This window comes from Raphanus sativus, chromosome 2 (assembly GCF_000801105.2).
Source record: "Raphanus sativus cultivar WK10039 chromosome 2, ASM80110v3, whole genome shotgun sequence".
Taxonomy (NCBI): domain Eukaryota; kingdom Viridiplantae; phylum Streptophyta; class Magnoliopsida; order Brassicales; family Brassicaceae; genus Raphanus; species Raphanus sativus.
Window position 1 is genome coordinate 26,063,322 of NC_079512.1, and position 18,232 is coordinate 26,081,553.

Below are 18,232 nucleotides of genomic sequence, written 5' to 3' on the forward strand. Positions count from 1 at the left end.
GCTAGTTATCGTGATTGATCAAGTCTTAAATTAAAGCATGTAAGAAGCTTTAAGACGGATGTCAGAAAGAATTTTGTTAATTAATTACAAATATATAAGATTTAGTGTTAGAGATCAAGTAGAGATTTATATATTCCTTTTGATTAGGTAATTCAAACGTAAAAATATATAAGATAATAACTCATATTTATCTCAACTTCTTATAATTATCTATATAATAACCGCAATTTTTTGTTCATGAGTTTTTAAAATTTAGTAATTTTGAAACTTTAGAACATTTGGTAGTCTATTTCTTAAGTGTAAACACAAATTCTTGTCACAGACGAACAAAATGATTAAAATATACGCGGTTAAATTAAAATAAATAATACTAAAAATGTAGATTTTTTTGTCAACAGAAAAATGTAGATAATTTTATTAAAATCTAGTTAAAAAGTTTATATATAGTATATATATCTAAACGTCCGTTTAGATAAATCATAATTAAACAAAATGATTATTCAAAAAAAAATCATTTTAAAACGTTCAAAAAATCGATTTAATAGTCTTTCTAATTAATAAATCTTTAATTATCGCCTAATTGTGGCTTAATAATTTTCCAATACTAAATCTATTTATGTAGTATATTTATCTGGAAAATTTATTTTAAACGACACGAGGGCTGAGTGGGGACTTGAAGTAGAAGTGGAAGTCTGACGAAGCAAAAGGAAGGAGATCTAAGGGTAAAATAGGAAAGTCAAAGTTATGTTCCGCCTGCATCTTTCTTTTTGTCTCATCCGGACAAAATCGGAGAGAGAGAGAGAGAGAATTCGCGTGCTCTAAAAATGTGTTGAACTTTCCAGAAAGGTTGACCTAATTCTATCGTCACATCCAATCGAATCTGAGAAAGAGAGAGAGGAAATGGGAAACTCGTTTGGTTGTTCGGCGTCGGGGGAGAGATTGGTATCGGCGGCGAGAGATGGTGATTACGTGGAAGCGAAGATGCTGCTCGATTGCAATCCTTGCCTCGCCAAATACTCTACCTTCGGTGGTCTCAATTCTCCTTTGCATTTCGCTGCCGCTAAAGGCCATAACGAGGTCTCAATATCTTCATCAAAACCTCCCTCCCCTCCTACTTCTCCTTTTTTTTTCTTTTTTTTTTTAAATTGTTTCTCTTTACTTTTGTCTCCGTTGTTAGATCGTTGGGTTGTTGCTGGATAACGGAGCTGATGTCAATTCCAGAAACTATTGCGGCCAGGTTTAATATATATATATATATATATATATATATATATATTCCAAGTTTCAGTTTTTTAATTGATTTAGAGGATCCAAGTTCGATACTTTCCTGGCTTTGTTGTTTTTTTCTTGTATTATTTAACTTATTTGGCTAAGATTGAGCTATTTGAGATTCAGATTCAGTTCCGTAGTAATGAGGGTAAATTGGGTAAATTAATATCTTGTTACAGACGGCATTGATGCAAGCATGTAGATACGGACATTGGGAAGTTGTGCAAACTCTTCTGCTCTTCCGATGCAATGTGAGTTTTGAAACCAAAAAAAAACTATCTTCTTTGTTTCAGATTTGTTTTTTTTTCCTTCTTTAATAAACATCTTTGTTTTTTTTCTTGTGAAGGTTACAAGAGCTGATTATTTAACTGGTAGAACAGCGCTTCATTTCGCTGCTGTGAACGGTCACGCCAGGTGTATTAGACTCGTCTTAGCTGACTTCGTACCTAGTCAGAAACTTAACCCTCTTCCTCAGACTGGTGTCATCACGCCCAGGAACAAATCCCAGCAAAGGTTTTTCTCTTCTTTTTTCTTTTTTATTCTATGTGTTGTAACTTTTGTAAGGGTTTGATGGATTGATCACAAAAAAAAAACATCTCTTCTGGTGCAGTGCATTGTCTAAATTTGTGAACAAGGCGGCTGACGGTGGAATCACAGCTCTTCACATGGCTGCTTTAAACGGATTATTTGATTGTGTTCAGCTTTTGCTTGATCTTGAAGCTAATGTTTCCGCCGTGACATTTCATTATGGAACAACAATGGATATGATTGGTATCAGCTCTCTCTCTCCCTCTATCCTCTCCCAAGATTACTAGAACATTCTTTGTAATTCTGCTCTCTAGATGATAAACGATCTTGGTCTTAATTATCCTTTACAGGAGCAGGAAGCACACCGTTGCACTATGCGGCTTGTGGTGGGAACCTGAAATGTTGTCAGGTAGCAAACAGGACTACTAACTTTATTCTCTGTTTTGGATACAAATTTTTTTATGAGGGGATCTCCCTTTATCTGTGTTTCTCCATCCGTAGATTCTCCTTGCAAGAGGTGCAAGCAAGATGACATTGAACTGCAATGGGTAAAAAGTCTCTTCTATTGTCTTGTTTCGTGTTCAAAAAATCTTCTTTTAAAAAAAAAAAAAAAATTAATGTAGGTGGCTACCAATAGACATAGCACGGATGTGGAGTCGTCATTGGTTAGAACCGTTACTTTCACCAGACTCTGATGTCGTCATTCCAAGCTTCCCTCATTCCAGTTACTTATCATTGCCCCTTTTTAGTATACTCAACATCGCTAGGTAATGACGAAACCTTCCTCTAATTTCTAGGACTAGACTATTATGACCTTAGTTATTACTTTCTTCTTTGTCTGCAGAGAGTTCGGGTTGCAGTCTGCGACCATCACAGATGAAGTCGAAATCTGTGCGGTTTGCCTCGAAAGAACATGCACTGTTGCTGCTGAAGGTCTGTTCTAAATTTTTTGATGTCACACCCTTTATAACTGATTAACTTTGAAATAACGGAAGCCGTGGGTTGTGTGTTTTCAGGTTGTGAGCATCAGCTATGTGTGAGATGCGCGTTATACCTTTGCTCATCGAGCAATGTTCCCTCACTGACAGTTGATCCGCCCGGTTCAATTCCTTGTCCTCTTTGCAGACACGGCATAGTCTCCTTTAAACGTCTCCCAACCTCCTTGGCTAAAGAAACGAAGCTACCAATGTCACTCGGGTTATGTGCGCCGTGTATGCTTCACACAAGCGACGCAACAGATCAATCTTCACCGACCACAGAACAGCAACAGCGTGGTAGCAAGACTCGGACAGCCTCGGTTTCATCTGATATGTTCTGTCCTGTAACATGCAGCCCGTTCCCTTCAGTCAACATTCCTATGCTCACACTCACATGCAGCGATGGAACGTGTCCGAACTTTGAGACGCATGGAACAGAGAGACATAGCGAAGAAGAACGAGACGAATCTTCTCCTCCTCCTCGGGGGACGACTGAGCAGGAGAAGATAGGAGAAGGGCAAAGACTTGGGAAGACAACGACTTGCTCGAACATGTTCTGGGGGAGAAGAAGCTGTAGCAGAGAGAACCAATGCAACGCCGAGATCAATGCCTGATCACAAACATTTTTTATGTACAGTGTGTGTGTGAGAGAGAGAGAGAGGGAGAGAATCGATGTCTCCTACACAGTCTTGTTTGTTTAGAGTTTTGAGAGGCTTCAGATATAAAAAATTATGGTGGGGAGATTTGTAATTATCAATTATAATGATGGGGTCATTTTCTTTCCCAGCTTTATTGTAATGCTATATTTGTAGATTGATTTATTATTCAAAATCATATATCTTAGATTAGTATTAGTCTTTTTGCTCTCTTTTTTTTTGTCAACAGTCTTTTTGCTCTAAATAATATTGTTTGGTTATTTGTCAATTAAAGTTTCTCTTCTCTCCACCCATGTTCTTCCTAGGATAGTAATGCAATTGCATATTTGGATGGTAAAAAAATCAAAGGAAACACTTGCAGAATGTGTTGTTTATCTATAACTGAGTTTGTCTTATTGTTGTATATACTAGGGTCGGCCCGCCCTACGGGCGGGATGTTATTTAAAAAATAGTTAAAATAGTTAGAGTAAATATTTAATATAATTTTTATTAACTTAAAATTTAAATATTAGTTTAGCTCTGAATTTGTTTTTTTGTTAAGTCTAAATATGACTTTGTTGTGGTTTTATAATTCAGAACATGTATCAATATTATTTAGAAATCAATGATATAGAGATCTTCAATCAAATTAATAGCTCTACATAGTTAATTTTGAGGTTATTATAAAATAAATTTAAGTTTAAATATACGCACGAAACTTTAATGTTAAATATATGCAGGATAATCTAAGTTTGAACATATGCATGACAATTTGAAAGTGTAATGGCTATTTTTTTATTTGATTGAAAAGTATTAAGTTTAGTTACATATAAGATTAATTTAAAAATCTGGATTTCATTCTTTATTTAGCTTATTTTACATCATCATTTGGAATTAGATGAACTCTTCTTCTTTGTTAGCCACAACAATTTTTCGTATCCTCTTGTTTTAATATCATACTCCCTCCGTTGTATAATAGAAAATGTTTTGAAGAAATTTTGATGTTTCAAAACATAAGATATTTTGATAGTTTTAAGATACTTTAATTTTATTGAAAAATGGTTAACCAATAATACTTAACTACTTTATTTATGATTGGTCAAATTATTTTCAGTTTATATTATTAATAATATTATCTTCCAAAACATCTTATATTACGGAACAGATGAAGTATTTTGTTTACATCATATTAGTAACCTATTAGCCTTATTTGGTTACAAAATCTGTTGTGGCATGGATAGATGTTCCAAAGCATGGAACAAACTATTTATTGTGAAGATAAGTACAGATATCGAATATTATTCTTTTAAATGTTATTATACCTTTAGTTTGTTAATCTTAACTTCAGAAACTTACTTCTTTATTGTTGGTGTTGTATACAGATCTTCCAATCAAATTTTTTTTTTTTTGAGAAAGGGCATTCGGACCATCCAATGAGTTAATCTATTTTATTCTTCACAACATGTGCCTCTGTTACTGAAGGATAACATGTCCAAATTAAATTGTTTTGAAAACTGATTATTATATCTGCGTGGAGGTGGGTGTACTGGTCACTTTCCAACGAACGCCAACACACCGAACCACGTTTTAGTTTTTAACTCACTATAATTTTGCATAATTTAGGTACTTCTTGTCAAAGGCATACCTAAATTTAGTATCGTAAACTAAATTTAATTAACATCATATATAAATATATATTTATTGTTTTATTGCTAGTGTAGTGTAACTCAATTTTATTTTAATTTGTACACATAAATTCTACAGTAATTTGACTTGAATTTTAATACCAAACCAAGCACAATCCAATATAACATCAATTAATCAGAGCAGTTACACAAAAGCTTCAAGCTCCATACCTGAAGTACATAGTTGTTTGCATAACTTAGGAGCTAAAGGTAGTTAAAAGAGCAGAGATGAACTAACGAAACACACATCTTTATGTGTAAACGAAACGACTTTAATACCTTTATTATACTCATACCTCCTCTGATCATTGACTACTAAACTCACTCCATCCTTTTCCGTTTATTTTTCATCTTTGAGAACATCTGCTCAACATCTTCAGACGTTATCGCCCTTGAAGTACCAACAGACTCCTACAAAAACAACAAAAGGATCATCACATTGTCTTTTTCTGAAAGCTGTGGATCAAAGAGGATTCATGGAGAATCAAAGTTCTTTTAAATGTATACCAGCAAACTCCGGAACCCATCTTTTAAGTCATTGAGGCGGTGTAAAAACTCAACTTTAGTTACATGGTCGAGATTGTTCAAACGATCAAGTGCTTAGCCTTCCTGTTTCTCCAGTTTTTCTGTTCTTTTCGCCTTTGCATTATTCTCGTATTCAGCAATAGTGTCCTCCGCATCAAGTAAAAAGCTAACCTTTCTCTCGCTGTAAATTGAGAAAACCAAAAACCATTAAATCCCGAGAATAACCAAAAAAATACAAACCATAAACCTTAAGGCACGCTTTCACTTTCATGGGCAAAGTAACTCATATATACATAGATTCCTGCTTGGAGAGTTAATGATTCAGTACTCCACCAGGAAAAACATTGATTATTACACATATACATTCTCCACCAGGAGAGTTAATCGCTTCTAGTGATTTTGCTCACCTGAAAAGTAATAACCCAACGGAACATCGATAGAAGAACAAACTAATAAAGTAACATAGAAACGGTGTAGTATTGATACCATGACGATTCAGATGGACTTGAGTTGCTGTGGCGATCTGAGACTCTGAGAGGGAGAACAGAGTGATCGATTTCGTAATAAGATCCGACTCTTAGGTGTGCCATTGTAACCAAGCAGAGAAATAAATTAGAGAAAGCTAGAAGAAGAATATGCAAACTTAGGTTTTTCAGTTCTTACCATTGACAGTCTGTGGCGGCGGTGGCGAAGAGTATTTGCCGGCGGAAGAAGATCCTCTGAACGGATACCTATTCTCGAACATCGTTACCTGCACAAAGAAAATCGGTTGTTGCTTTATTTGAAAAAGAAAAACTCAGCTATGTGTGAATTTAAGAGGAGGATCAACGATGATGATGATTTGTATTTTGATCCTTATAACAAAGAGGAGAGAAAAGAGAAGGATAACAATCATGATCTTGTTTGCTTTTACTCCCGATGATCCTCCTCTTAATTTACCCTTCCACTTTCAAATTCTCTGTAAAAAACAATTTTTTTTTGAACACAAAAATTTAAGAAGCGAAAAACTTAGAATCTCTAAAACTCTGAGAACTAAGAATCGAGTCAGATATTATGAAACGGTCTGCAGGATTAAATCAACTCTCTCTGATTTTTAGGAAGAAGATGAAAGAACGCTTTCGAAACTCTAGATCGATGGGCCTCACGCGAAGAGCTTCTGGTTTCTGAAAGCAAAGCCCAATTCAGACCCAAAATCAGATGGTTTCACGTTTAATGAAACGCAGCGTATCCTATGTGGCAGCAGGATAATTGATCAATTTCCAAGCTGGAATCCTAGGTGGCATCATGGGAGGGATTTAAACACTTCTTTATATATAAAGATGTGTGTGATTTTTAGACGTGTTGGTGTCTCATATTGCGGGCACGCTTGAACTTTTATCCTATATGTACGATAAGGGGTGCTTAATTTTTTTGTTTCTAAGCTTATTTGTGTAGAAAATTACAAAAGCATTAAATAATTTTGGGTAAACTTGGCATGTGATCAATGGAAGTAGATAGTACACATTGCTACTTATGTTTGCAAGAGATTCTATCACATAAGAATAGACACGAGTTGAGTATTTTAAAGAAGAAAAATATAATGTTCATATCTCATATATATATATTATATGATGTTAACTTTATAGCATAAACATTCCTATAAAAGATTCCAAGATAGAAACATTAATATCACTGATAGCTACGGTAATCTTACATTTGAAGTAACATCAGATGACAGCCTAAGTACAATTCATAAACCATAAGATTGTCTGCTTGTGCTGGTTGATAGCTTGATGCTATTACTGGGACCGGCTTGGAGATTGGTTCAGGATCGGTCAGGTTAGGTTAGACATGATGTTAGTTCAGTAATACCTATCACCTACCATCGTTTTGTCTCCAGAATATGAAGGAGATGCGATGAATCAATCCAAGGGCTTGCAAGACAAAGGTGCATAAGAAGATTAAAGGGTAGAGGATCGGAACAGTCATAGGATTTTCTTTGATGCTCTTCTTGTTTTGACGTCAAGGTAGAGAGATTGAGAAGAGGGTGTTAAGAATAAAATGCTTTTCTGGTTTATTACTATTAAACGGTTAAATGTTTTCCTGTAAAAGAAAAAAAATATAAATACTTTGTCTAATCCTTCACGCCGCGTCTAGCGAGGAAAAAAGGTTCGAACAAAATTCGCTTTTGTTCCTGATATCTCTTTCAGGTGGCTCATCTATCATAGCTTAATAGAAATTTTTGCTAATCACATATGTTTGTACTGTTAAGAGTATCACCAATGTATTACTTCAAATGGGATAACTATATAAAATTTTATTTCAACTAGAATCTATATTGGACTGAAAAAAATAGAATAATAAGTACAAAAAAAAATTATCAATTTGTAGAGTAGCCTTGTTTTCACTTAATTATAAAATAAAAAGAAAATATAATTGGAACTTTTTTTAGTACAAACTCTATTTTGAAATAATAAAAAATGTAATAGGATAAGAGATGCTTAAAAGGTGTTAAATAATGTTTTTTTTTATAAATTGGTCACTATATTTACAGCTAACTAAATTCATGATGTAGAAACAATACTCTTTTTTTTTTATTATATGCAAAAATTACTCTTTATTATCTGATCTAGGTATAATTTATTTCTTTATCTTCCAATTTTTTTGTCATCCATTCCAATTTAGTATATATAGAAGATAATTTACAGGAGGAAGGTTCCTCTTGAAAATTGATTATATAGGTAAGTAATTAACTGGATTTCTGAGTAGTGTCATATACGTGAAAAGGACAAGAATGAGAAAGAACGTGAAGATTGTAACAAGAAAAAAAGGAATATCAAAGATAAATATCTTAATGGTATAGAAAACAAAACAAAACGTTACATTGAATGTTTTATCCTGCTTTTTTTCGCTGGTAATGCGTTTTTATTCCTTTTCTTTCTTCACATTTGGCGTCAAATCCTACTATAAATTTTCTTTCTTATTGTATTTAATAACTTGAGATACTTGAGAGTTGAGATTAGGGATGGGCACGTAGGTGAGATGATTAAATATTTTCTGAATTTTACAAGGGAAAAATCACAGTAATAGATATTCGTCGCGTGTTAGTAAAAGTATATCCGTATATTAATAGAATAAAAAAAAAAGCGAAGTAATCCAAAAACCAAGGGCTGAGATTATAAGAAGGGTCACAGCGTAAGGCCTAGATCGATGGCAGAAACATCGTTACCAAAATCTCTTTTCTCTCATTCTTTTGTCTTTTCTTCCATCCATTTTGTTTTAAATCCCAACTAACCCCAAAACCAAACTCTCTCTCTCTCTCCTTGGAGTGAGTGCCGGAATCAAAGCTTCAGGTGATCAGTGTTTCGCCGGAATTATACAATTGCGGTGACATCCGCCGTATTCCCTGCTCGTGAAATTTGAACACCGGTTCAGTTTTGTACAAGTGGATAGAAAGAAACAAAAAGGAGAATTTGCTTGCTCTCTCTCTCTCTCTCTCTCTCTCTGCTGTGCCTTTGTTTGGTTGCCTGGAGAAGAAGAAGAAGAAGGTTTAGAGAAGAATCACAATTGTGTCTTTTGGTAAGTTGTTTTCTTAAGGAGTTGTTTGGTTCTCTCTCTCTCCTTTGAATGCACCCAAAGATCTTTACTTTTTAAGTCAAACTCTGTTTTTTTAGATTGCTTTCATTTCCTAAAAATTTTGGATTTTGAGATTATGCTATGAAAGTAAATATTTTTTTTTTTTGAACACTCATTGAAAGTAATCTCTTTTGGTGAAATAAAAGGTTTGGGTCCCTTTAATCATTACTCTTAAGGGTCTGCAAACCTACTGAGAGATGTTGCTGTTTGTTTCTCTAATGTAGGTTTTGGTGTCTCTCACCTCTTTTGTACAATGCCCTCTGATATTTTTGAACCCAGAGCTGTACCCTCCTCACCTTCCCTGGTAACTAAACTCCTCATCACTTCTCTCTCTCTCTCTCTCTTTTTTCTATAAACAATTTGCAATGCAAGTACCCTCTAGTTTTACGCCATCTGACACTTACCAGCTGTCTCAGAAACCAAGCTTGCCTGGGACGCTTCCCTCTGTTATTCCCCCTAATGGTACTCACTGGGAGAGCAGTCTTTTTTCCAGCTCTCTCTCCGACTTATCTACTAGAAAACGTAAGCTTTTCTGATTCTCTTGATATGTTGGTAACTTATAATCCGTCATGGCTTAGACAATACCTCTCATGCTTAGATAAGTAAAAGCAGGAGACAGGATAACAGTCTGTAAGCCGTCATGGTCTTGAAAACAATCGATATGTACTTATTCTGTGTGTGTGTGTGTTTCCCCATTTGCTTGTTTTGCAGTACGACTACCAAGAAGAAGTGACAATTTAGCTTCTTTCATGTCTGTAAACCGCGAGGAAGAAGAACAACCTTTTGAGTCCTTAGAAGAGATTGAGGCACGGACTATTGGAAACCTTCTTCCAGACGAGGATGATTTTTTTGCAGGAGTCGTTGGTGATGTTGGCCGTAACTCTCGTCTCAGCGATATAGACGACTTTGACTTATTCAGCAGTGTTGGTGGCATGGAACTAGATGGCGATGTTTTTTCCACCCTGAGTCAGAGAGACGGCAAGAGAAGCAGCAACGTTTCTGTTTCTGGCGAGTTTCCTGAAGGAGAAGTTTTATTATCCAGAACACTTTTTGTTAGGAATATGGATAGCATCATTGAAGACTGCGACCTTAGGGTCCTTTTTGAGGTACTTATTTTATGGCAAAAGATGTTATTTTTAGAAGTACTCGCTTCTCATTCACTATATATATTTACTACTTGTTTTTAGCAATATGGAGACGTCAGGGCTCTTCAGACAGCTGGCAAGACTCGTGGCTTTATCATGGTATCATACTATGATATAAGGGCTGCTCAGAATGCGATGAGAGCACTCCATGGTAGGCTCTTAAGGGGAAGGAAGCTTGATATTCATTTTCCTATCCCAAAGGTGTTGTTCCTTGTTCCCATCTCCCCTTGTTTTTTGCGATTTATATCTTTTGCTTATAACTCCCTTTTTCATATCAGGAAAACACTATAAAAGAGAACACCAGCGAAGGAGCTCTGTTGGTTAATAATCTTGATTCTTCTGTATCCAATGAAGATTTTCACAGAATAGTCAATTCATACGGAGAAATCAGAGAGGTTTCTCACTAGCTATCTCCTTGTGATATTGACTGGTAATGTGGCGTTTTGGTATTTATGCTATTACTGCTGTTGTTTGCAGGTTCGTTATGAGAAGTCACAGATATACATAGAGTTCTTTGATGTTCGAGCCGCAGATGCTGCTCTCCGAGGACTAAATGGGCTTGAGATTGCTGGGAGGCAGCTTCAACTTTCGCCATCCTGTCCAGGGGGTACAAGGTGGTTTATCAATATTTGAAACCTCTGATTTCTTTTAAGTATCAGTATGAACGCTAATTGTGTTGAATGTTATGATTCATGATTCACCATACCTTTTTTTTTTCAGTTTCACGCCACAGTTTGCTATTGATGATGTTGAGCGGGGTCTATCTAAAATGGCTTTTACCAATCTATTACCAGCACAGATAGGTAATAATAGTGAACACGGTTTATGGTTATTCGTTTCTGAATGATTGAGCATCATGTCACACAACTCATACGTATCCTTTTAACTCTCTGTTTCAGGAAGTCATTTCCCAGGAATATTAGCTTCGCCCTCCATTAATGGTGTGCATAATTCTGTTGGATCACCTGTGAACTCCTTCACTGAACCGCACCAGAGTCCTAATGGGTTGCCACCATCGACAAGAATCATCTCAGCTAGCAGCAAGCCTGTTGATCTTCAGGAGTCTGGAAACCCCTTTGACAGTTCAAAAACTGGGATCCAAAGCATGCCAAATCTTCATCCTCATTCTTTTCATGAGTACTTTGCAAGTGGTAGTCCATACAAATCCTCTACGACATTCTCTGAAATGGTCAGTGATAGCCAAAAAGCAAGTGAAGGCTTTATGATGAGCGTAGATGGGTTTAATGGTAAGTACATGTTCTTCTTATTGCTTTTCTGGCTTGTGCAAGTTATATCTAAGTTTTCTCATTTGTCCTTTGTAGTCATAGGATCTCCCATGAATCAAGGATCCCTCCGTGCTAACCTCAACTTAAGGAGCAGCTCCAACACTCAGCAACATAATCCGTCAGGTGGCATGATGTGGCCTAACTCACCATCTCGCGGCGACAGCATTCCTCCTCAGCGCATCCCACCTGCTACTACTGCATTCTCTAGAGCATCTCCTCTAATGGTGAACATGGCATCATCGCCTGTGCATCACCACCACATTGGATCTGCTCCTGTATTAGACTCTCCTTTTTGGGATAGAAGACAGGCCTATGTAGTAGCTGGCTCTTCTCCCTCGCATCCAATGGAAATGAGTTCTCATAAGGTGTTATCTCATGTTGGTGGTGCCAATTCAAAAAATGCTATATTGAGATCATCGCCACGGATGTATACTCACCTCCATTCTGGAAGGGGCCCAAGGCTTTCAGTGCCAAGCTCATTTGCCTTGCCTAATGAACGGTACAGGAATCTCTCTAACAGAAGAAGCGATTCTAGCTCTAGTAATGCTGAAAAGAAACTGTATGAGCTTGATGTTGATCGTATACTACGTGGGGAAAACAGCAGAACAACGTTGATGATTAAAAACATTCCTAATAAGTAAGTGACTTCCACTTTTAAAATTAAAAAAATCATAGTGCAATTATTGATCTCTTTCTTTGTTCTTTTGTAATGGTTTAGGTATACTTCTAAGTTGCTTCTAGCTGCTATTGATGAGTACTGTAAAGGAACATATGATTTCTTTTATTTGCCAATTGACTTCAAGGTATGCATATGCCTCTTGTGCTCTCTATTGTGGTAATGTCTATGTCAATGACCTGCTCTCTCTTTGCAGAACAAATGCAATGTGGGATATGCTTTCATCAACCTTACCAAACCGGAAAACATTGTCCCGTTGTACAAGGTATATACATGATTGATTTGTGCTTACGAATTTGTTTGGGAAAAAGCATTCGTTACAAAGTTTTAGAGAAAAACCCTGAACAGGCATTCAACGGTAAGAAATGGGAAAAATTCAACAGCGAGAAGGTGGCATCTCTTGCATATGGTCGGATCCAGGGACAATCAGCTCTTATTGCTCATTTCCAGAACTCAAGTTTGATGAGCGAAGACAAACGTTGCCGGCCTATTCTCTTCCACACCACTGGTCCAAATGCTGGTGAGCAGGTATAACAAATACACAAGGCCTCCCTTTACCCAAATGCTTTTTGTTTTGTAGGTTGCATGTAATCATACCTCTTGTTACATATGTGATGTGTAGGAACCATTTCCAATGGGTTCGAACATCAGGTCAAGACCAGGCAAGCGTCGAACAAGTAGGATCGACAACTACACCAACTTTAGCAGCAGCTTTGAAAACCGAGAAGAGACAGACTCGTTCTAACCTGATGAGCTAGACAGTTTTCGTGCATAAGCCAGACTAACCTTAGGGATCTTCTGCTATCAGAGGAAGAAAAAGAAAAGAGACCCAAAAGATTAAGACGATGGTAAATATACTTGTTCAGGTTGCTTCAGAAGTTCTGTTGTATCATCAAACCCCCAAGAGAAATCTTGCTGGCTTTTTTTTGGTTTGTTTTTATTTGGCAAGTTTTGCGTTTTCAACCAGAGAAAATATTGTTGGGTTGTTTCTAGAAGGATCTTTCTTTGTACTTTGCTTACAAAATGTAACTTTAACTTCATAAAATCGATGTGTTCAGTTTCTCTCCAAACGTGTTGGGACCATGTTCATGTTCGTTTCTAGTGTTTCTTTCAGTTTCTGTTGGCGACTTATGTAAACCTTCTGACACGGCATGTCCAACTTATTCTAATTTTTTTTTAACAACTATTTTATTTATATAGATGTAACATTACAAAGAAGATAAAAATGCAACCAGATGCAAATTTAAAATAAAGAAAATATAATACAGCAGATAAAATAAAATTTGAAGAAGTTTTCTTCTGGTCCATCTTTTTGGTAGTAGAATTTTCAATGTAATTACCTTCAGCAATCATATAAACCGATATTCTAGATTTTCTATTGTGACTTTCTTTGTTGTATAACATTGACTAAATTCCAATTTAGACTTATACATATCCATCGATAAATCCAACAAACTGGTTTTTCTTAAAGACTAAAAATTAAAACTGCCAATTTTTAAGGGTTCTAAAAATATCGTCATACGACAAAACAATTGCAATGAAAAATCAATAAAATATCATCTTGTTTTACCGTAACCAAATCGCAATTTTGATTTTGAAATAAAACTGAGGTTGTTCATTTTTTTCTATCTCCATGACAATGACATCCCATAGGGCTTCTATAACATTTGTTTTAAAAAGTAAAGCGATTAGGATGAGTTTCTTATCACTTGAATCTAAGTTCAACATAATTAGATTAATTGTTTTGTCATCGAATATGACCACACATTCCATGCCGGAAATTGCACAAACGAATTAAAGAGAAAACAATGTAACCTTCAATCCGTATTAAATAGAATCTTTCTCAAAGAAAAATTAAAAAATGACACATAAGCGTCAAATATTTGATCATGGCTTGATCAGGATTAGGTTTTGAGAAAATGAAAATGAACTATTGCACTCGCAATCGCCATAACCGTCTACTCTCTCCTTAATACGGCTTTTTTTAGTTATACTTATACCTATTCTATTTCTATTCCAAAATTTATTTTATATTACAATATATTTCCATCCTCCTTCATTTCTAATTTCATACTCCAAAATGGAGAGTGAGTTAGTGTACAAAAAAATGGAGAGTGAGTTTTATCCATTTTAGAATAATCTAATTATTTTTTATTTTTTATTTATTTTTATTCTAAAATGAATTAAAAATTTCAATTTTTAAGTATTAGAAAAGGTAAGAAAGATAAATACAAATTGAGTAAAAACTTGATTCTTTTTGAAATTATTCCATTTTAAAAATAAAAAGTAGAATAATACATTAGAAATGTTCTTAATAATACCTATTTATATTAACAAAATTATCTTGAATATCTAATACTCCAATAAACAATGACCATGGCTGGCATCGTAGTATGAGCTCTCATATCCCTAAGAGCATCCACAATGGTGGACTTGCTCTTGGAATCCTTAAGATTATTATAGTAATTTTTTTTTTTTGAATAGTCAAGGACTCTAATCAAATAAATGTGTGCAATGGTGTTTCACAGTTAAGAGTTCTTAGGTTTCAAACAACCACATGATCAGTATTGAGACAAAAACCTTTTTCCTGATTACGTTTTTGTACAAGAATGCGACCGCAAGTAAATGTCACAAGACAAACAAACCTAAAATCAAATCATGTAACTGAAACAACGGAAAGAGAGAGGTCCAAAACCAAGAACATCCGTCATTGTCTGCTTCACTTACCTCGCTTCAATCTCCAGCTGATTGACAAAAAGATAGAACCAAGAGCGTAGATACACAAAAATGGTACCTAATTTTCATAGAAACGGGAACGATGCCTTCTTAACCTGTGGACCAGAGAGAGAGAGAGAGAGAGAGAGAGAGAGAGAGAGAGAGAGAGAGAGAGAGAGAGAGAGAGAGAGAGAGAGAGAGAGAGAGAGCAACACCTATTGTGTAAGAACTTGTATCTAATGTAGATGAATCTGACCTTTGATGCACAGAGCTACTTCTGTTTACCCCACTCGTGGTGGTGATGAACTCATCATCGATCTCATCTACTCTATACTCCGGAAACTCTACCGATGCAACCGAGCTGTCATCAGAGTTGGAGTTATCATAGCTAAGAACGACGACTCCCTCTCCTACTCTCGCTCATCCTCGCTCTTCTTCAGAGTTGGAGTTATCAGTCGCTGCTGCGGAAGGTCTTTGCTTGAAGCTGGTTATCATCACAAACATGTTGTAGTAGCGCCATAAAGTTCCAAACTTTCTCAACTCTTGAGATGGAAAGAAACAAACTTTATTTTAAACAGAGACTCGATTCAAAACCGTTCTACGTCATTCCTTGATGAAAGTAGCTGCAAAGTAAAAAGAGACATCTTGTGAATAAGAATGTAGAGACAATTCGATCATAAAGCCTAAACCTTTGGAAATGATTCAGTCGCTGGTGAATACAAACTACAAACCCAGTTAAGGAGACTAAGACAAAATGATAATTGGATTCAAAAATCAAACCGATTCAGAAACAGATCACATACTACTACAAAAAAAAGCTAACATCAAAATAAGAACACTACAAAAAAAAACCTAAAAGACAGAGAGAGAAGAGGAAAAGAACTCACCGTATAAGACAAAATCTTCTGAATTATTTATCTTCTCAAGTTGAATCCCTGAAACTTTCAAGACAAACACACATATCCTTAGAAACAGAGCCCAGATTCTTCCACAACCTTTTATTCAGCTTCTCTCTTTTTACCAGTAAGAATCGCTGAGAAACGCTCCGACCAACGAGAAGATGGAAACAGTTCACATAATCAGATCATATATTTGATCGGAAGCTGAAATTCAATAAAATCCAATAAATATCAGATAGAAGAAGGAGCAGAGAGTACCGTCGAATGAGAATTGACGGGAGGGTTGATGAGTGTTGTGACGGCAACGCAATCGCCTCCGACTTCCATCGTCGTCTTTCCCTTCGTTCGTGAAGCCTTCGGTGTCATCAAGTTGATTCGTTGTTGAACTTCTGACCCATTCACAGAATGCCACGTATCTTAAGGATCAAATCCTTAAACCTTCTATTTAAGGACAAATCCTTAAGTTTTATTAAGCAAAAAATTATTATTTTATTTTTCCTGACATATGATTAAGTGCTAAGGATTCCGTTGTTCTCCCATTGCGGACGCTCTAACTACGAAAAGAAAATTTGACCATTTTCATCGGTCAATCCCCAAAAAATCATTTTGGACCAAAGCAATTAAATCACGTGACGGATGCGTTTTAAAAATATCTTACAGTCAATTTAACATGCGTCTAGGTTTCATTACTATGGTGGTGAAAGCGGCATAGGTGTACGCACGCGGTTGACCGGTGAGGCGCAGCCTCTGCAATGATGCTAGTCTTCTCCGGCGGAGGCTCGATCATCGGTGGCGAGTTAGAGCGGTCTCGGGTCTCGTGTCGAAACCGAGTTTCGACTGTCGGTTATTCGTTTCTTTTATTTGGGCCGTGGACCTTGTGTTGTTGTTGTAACCCATGTGTGTGTGTGGGCCTTTTGGTTTGGTCTGTTTGTAAGTGGGCTAGTCCCTTGTGCCCTTTGGGCTTTTATAATATATCAATTTGGGAAAGAAAAAAAAGGTTTCATTACTAATTATCTTTCGCGAAAAACACGAGTATATCAGTTTATGGATTAGTCTAAGTGTCTAACTCGTACGTCATACATATGATTTACATGACTGACGCCATGATTGTAATAATCTGATTTTACTTTCTCACATGCACATGGACTTATATCAGAGCCGTGCGAGCTTTTATTACTGCCCCAAGCGAAAAATTCTAAAATAAAATAATTTAAAAGAAATACATCTAGACTAGTAAATAGGATAATTGTTGACAAAAAAACAGCATCTTTATATAACAAACCACCTAAAGAACTAAATTAGCTAAAATAGTTCTAAGTATAACATTTATATATCGATCTTTGAAAAACCATAATCAAAATAAATAAAAAGTCTTTTTAAATGGACTTCATAATTATTTTGTATAGATAAAATAATTAAATGACTTAATGTTTTTCATTGATGTATTCAAACGAAGATTAATGCATTACTATAAAAACTTAAAATAAATTATACAATAAATATAACTACAATTTTGAGATAAATATTGATAAATAATATATTATACTTCTAATCATCAAAATACGAGGAGAAAATGTTGATAACTTGTAAACTAATTCTAATTATGTAAATTGTAAATTTTAATTATTTATTAATTGTCCCAGTTAAACCAAATTGATTTAAAACAAAAATATTTAAAAGTTTAATGGTAGAAATATTAACAGCGGCCAATAGTGCATGTTATTCATTTATTATTTGTCCTATTTTAACAAATTTGATTTAAATACAACAGTATTTAAAAAGCTAATAGTATGAAACTATGAATACTAACCGTGACCAATACTGCATACTATGACACAACTAAAGACTAGCTTGATTTGATTCCTTTTGAGAAAATGATGCCCTAAGTGAAAGTTTCTTTTATTACTAAGCAGGCACAGGCACAACCGTTTAGATGATCACTGGATCAAGCTTCCACATAATTATACATACTGTTTAAACTGAACTATCATTCCATGCTATAGATGAAACTAGAAGGATGGACACAGAGCGGATATCTGAAATTTTAAGGATATCTGTGATCTGATTTACTACGGACGAATAATCAATTTAGATTTGATTTGATCCGTAATGATTCAGATATTCGATATTACAGATATCTGAGAAAATCAGTATATTTTACCGGATATCCGATTCGATCCGTCGATCCGATAAAAATAATAAAAATCATTTTTCAAATATATTAAAAGAAAAGGAATTTTAATATAAAATAATAATATTTCATTAAAGCTTATTTAA

At 35.4% G+C, this 18,232-nt stretch overlaps 2 protein-coding genes and 2 long non-coding RNA genes across 8 annotated transcripts; 2 read left to right on the forward strand and 2 right to left on the reverse strand.

Annotated features, from left to right (window-relative positions):
- Nucleotides 1-761: 761 nt before the first annotated feature.
- Nucleotides 762-3,633, forward strand: LOC108822669 (E3 ubiquitin-protein ligase XBAT33). The gene is made up of 10 exons (XM_057002780.1): nt 762-1,077; nt 1,178-1,237; nt 1,449-1,520; nt 1,616-1,782; nt 1,880-2,040; nt 2,148-2,206; nt 2,299-2,345; nt 2,421-2,564; nt 2,642-2,730; nt 2,814-3,633. Exons 1-10 carry the CDS (start codon nt 901-903, stop codon nt 3,386-3,388), a joined length of 1,551 nt encoding a protein of 516 aa, XP_056858760.1. The 5' UTR covers nt 762-900; the 3' UTR covers nt 3,389-3,633.
- Nucleotides 3,634-5,205: 1,572 nt separating this feature from the next.
- LOC130499491 (uncharacterized) lies at nt 5,206-6,848 on the reverse strand. Of its 3 annotated transcripts, none has more exons than XR_008938356.1 (5): nt 6,509-6,848; nt 6,283-6,370; nt 6,106-6,195; nt 5,602-6,026; nt 5,206-5,505 (listed from the first exon to the last, which is right to left on the reverse strand). It is a non-coding gene; the product is annotated as an uncharacterized LOC130499491 (long non-coding RNA). The 3 variants fall into 3 exon arrangements; XR_008938357.1 differs by having other exon boundaries at nt 5,206-5,265; nt 5,374-5,505; nt 6,283-6,838; XR_008938355.1 differs by having other exon boundaries at nt 6,283-6,840.
- A 1,995-nt stretch (nt 6,849-8,843) lies between these two features.
- Nucleotides 8,844-13,411, forward strand: LOC108838704 (protein MEI2-like 4). 2 transcript variants are annotated; one of them, XM_057002781.1, is made up of 14 exons: nt 8,844-9,177; nt 9,459-9,538; nt 9,642-9,756; nt 9,946-10,340; nt 10,422-10,580; nt 10,658-10,774; nt 10,857-10,993; nt 11,100-11,182; nt 11,279-11,626; nt 11,702-12,302; nt 12,384-12,468; nt 12,538-12,606; nt 12,690-12,869; nt 12,964-13,411. In XM_057002781.1, exons 2-14 carry the CDS (start codon nt 9,488-9,490, stop codon nt 13,084-13,086), a joined length of 2,463 nt encoding a protein of 820 aa, XP_056858761.1. In that variant the 5' UTR covers nt 8,844-9,177; nt 9,459-9,487; the 3' UTR covers nt 13,087-13,411. The 2 variants fall into 2 exon arrangements, with proteins under 2 accessions (XP_056858761.1, XP_056858762.1); XM_057002782.1 differs by having other exon boundaries at nt 8,845-9,177; nt 9,651-9,756.
- A 1,491-nt stretch (nt 13,412-14,902) lies between these two features.
- Nucleotides 14,903-16,516, reverse strand: LOC130507936 (uncharacterized). 2 transcript variants are annotated; one of them, XR_008942580.1, is made up of 4 exons: nt 16,214-16,516; nt 15,944-16,089; nt 15,313-15,679; nt 14,903-15,172 (listed from the first exon to the last, which is right to left on the reverse strand). It is a non-coding gene; the product is annotated as an uncharacterized LOC130507936 (long non-coding RNA). The 2 variants fall into 2 exon arrangements; XR_008942579.1 differs by having other exon boundaries at nt 14,903-15,679; nt 16,214-16,514.
- Between the last annotated feature and the right edge of the window lie 1,716 nt (nt 16,517-18,232).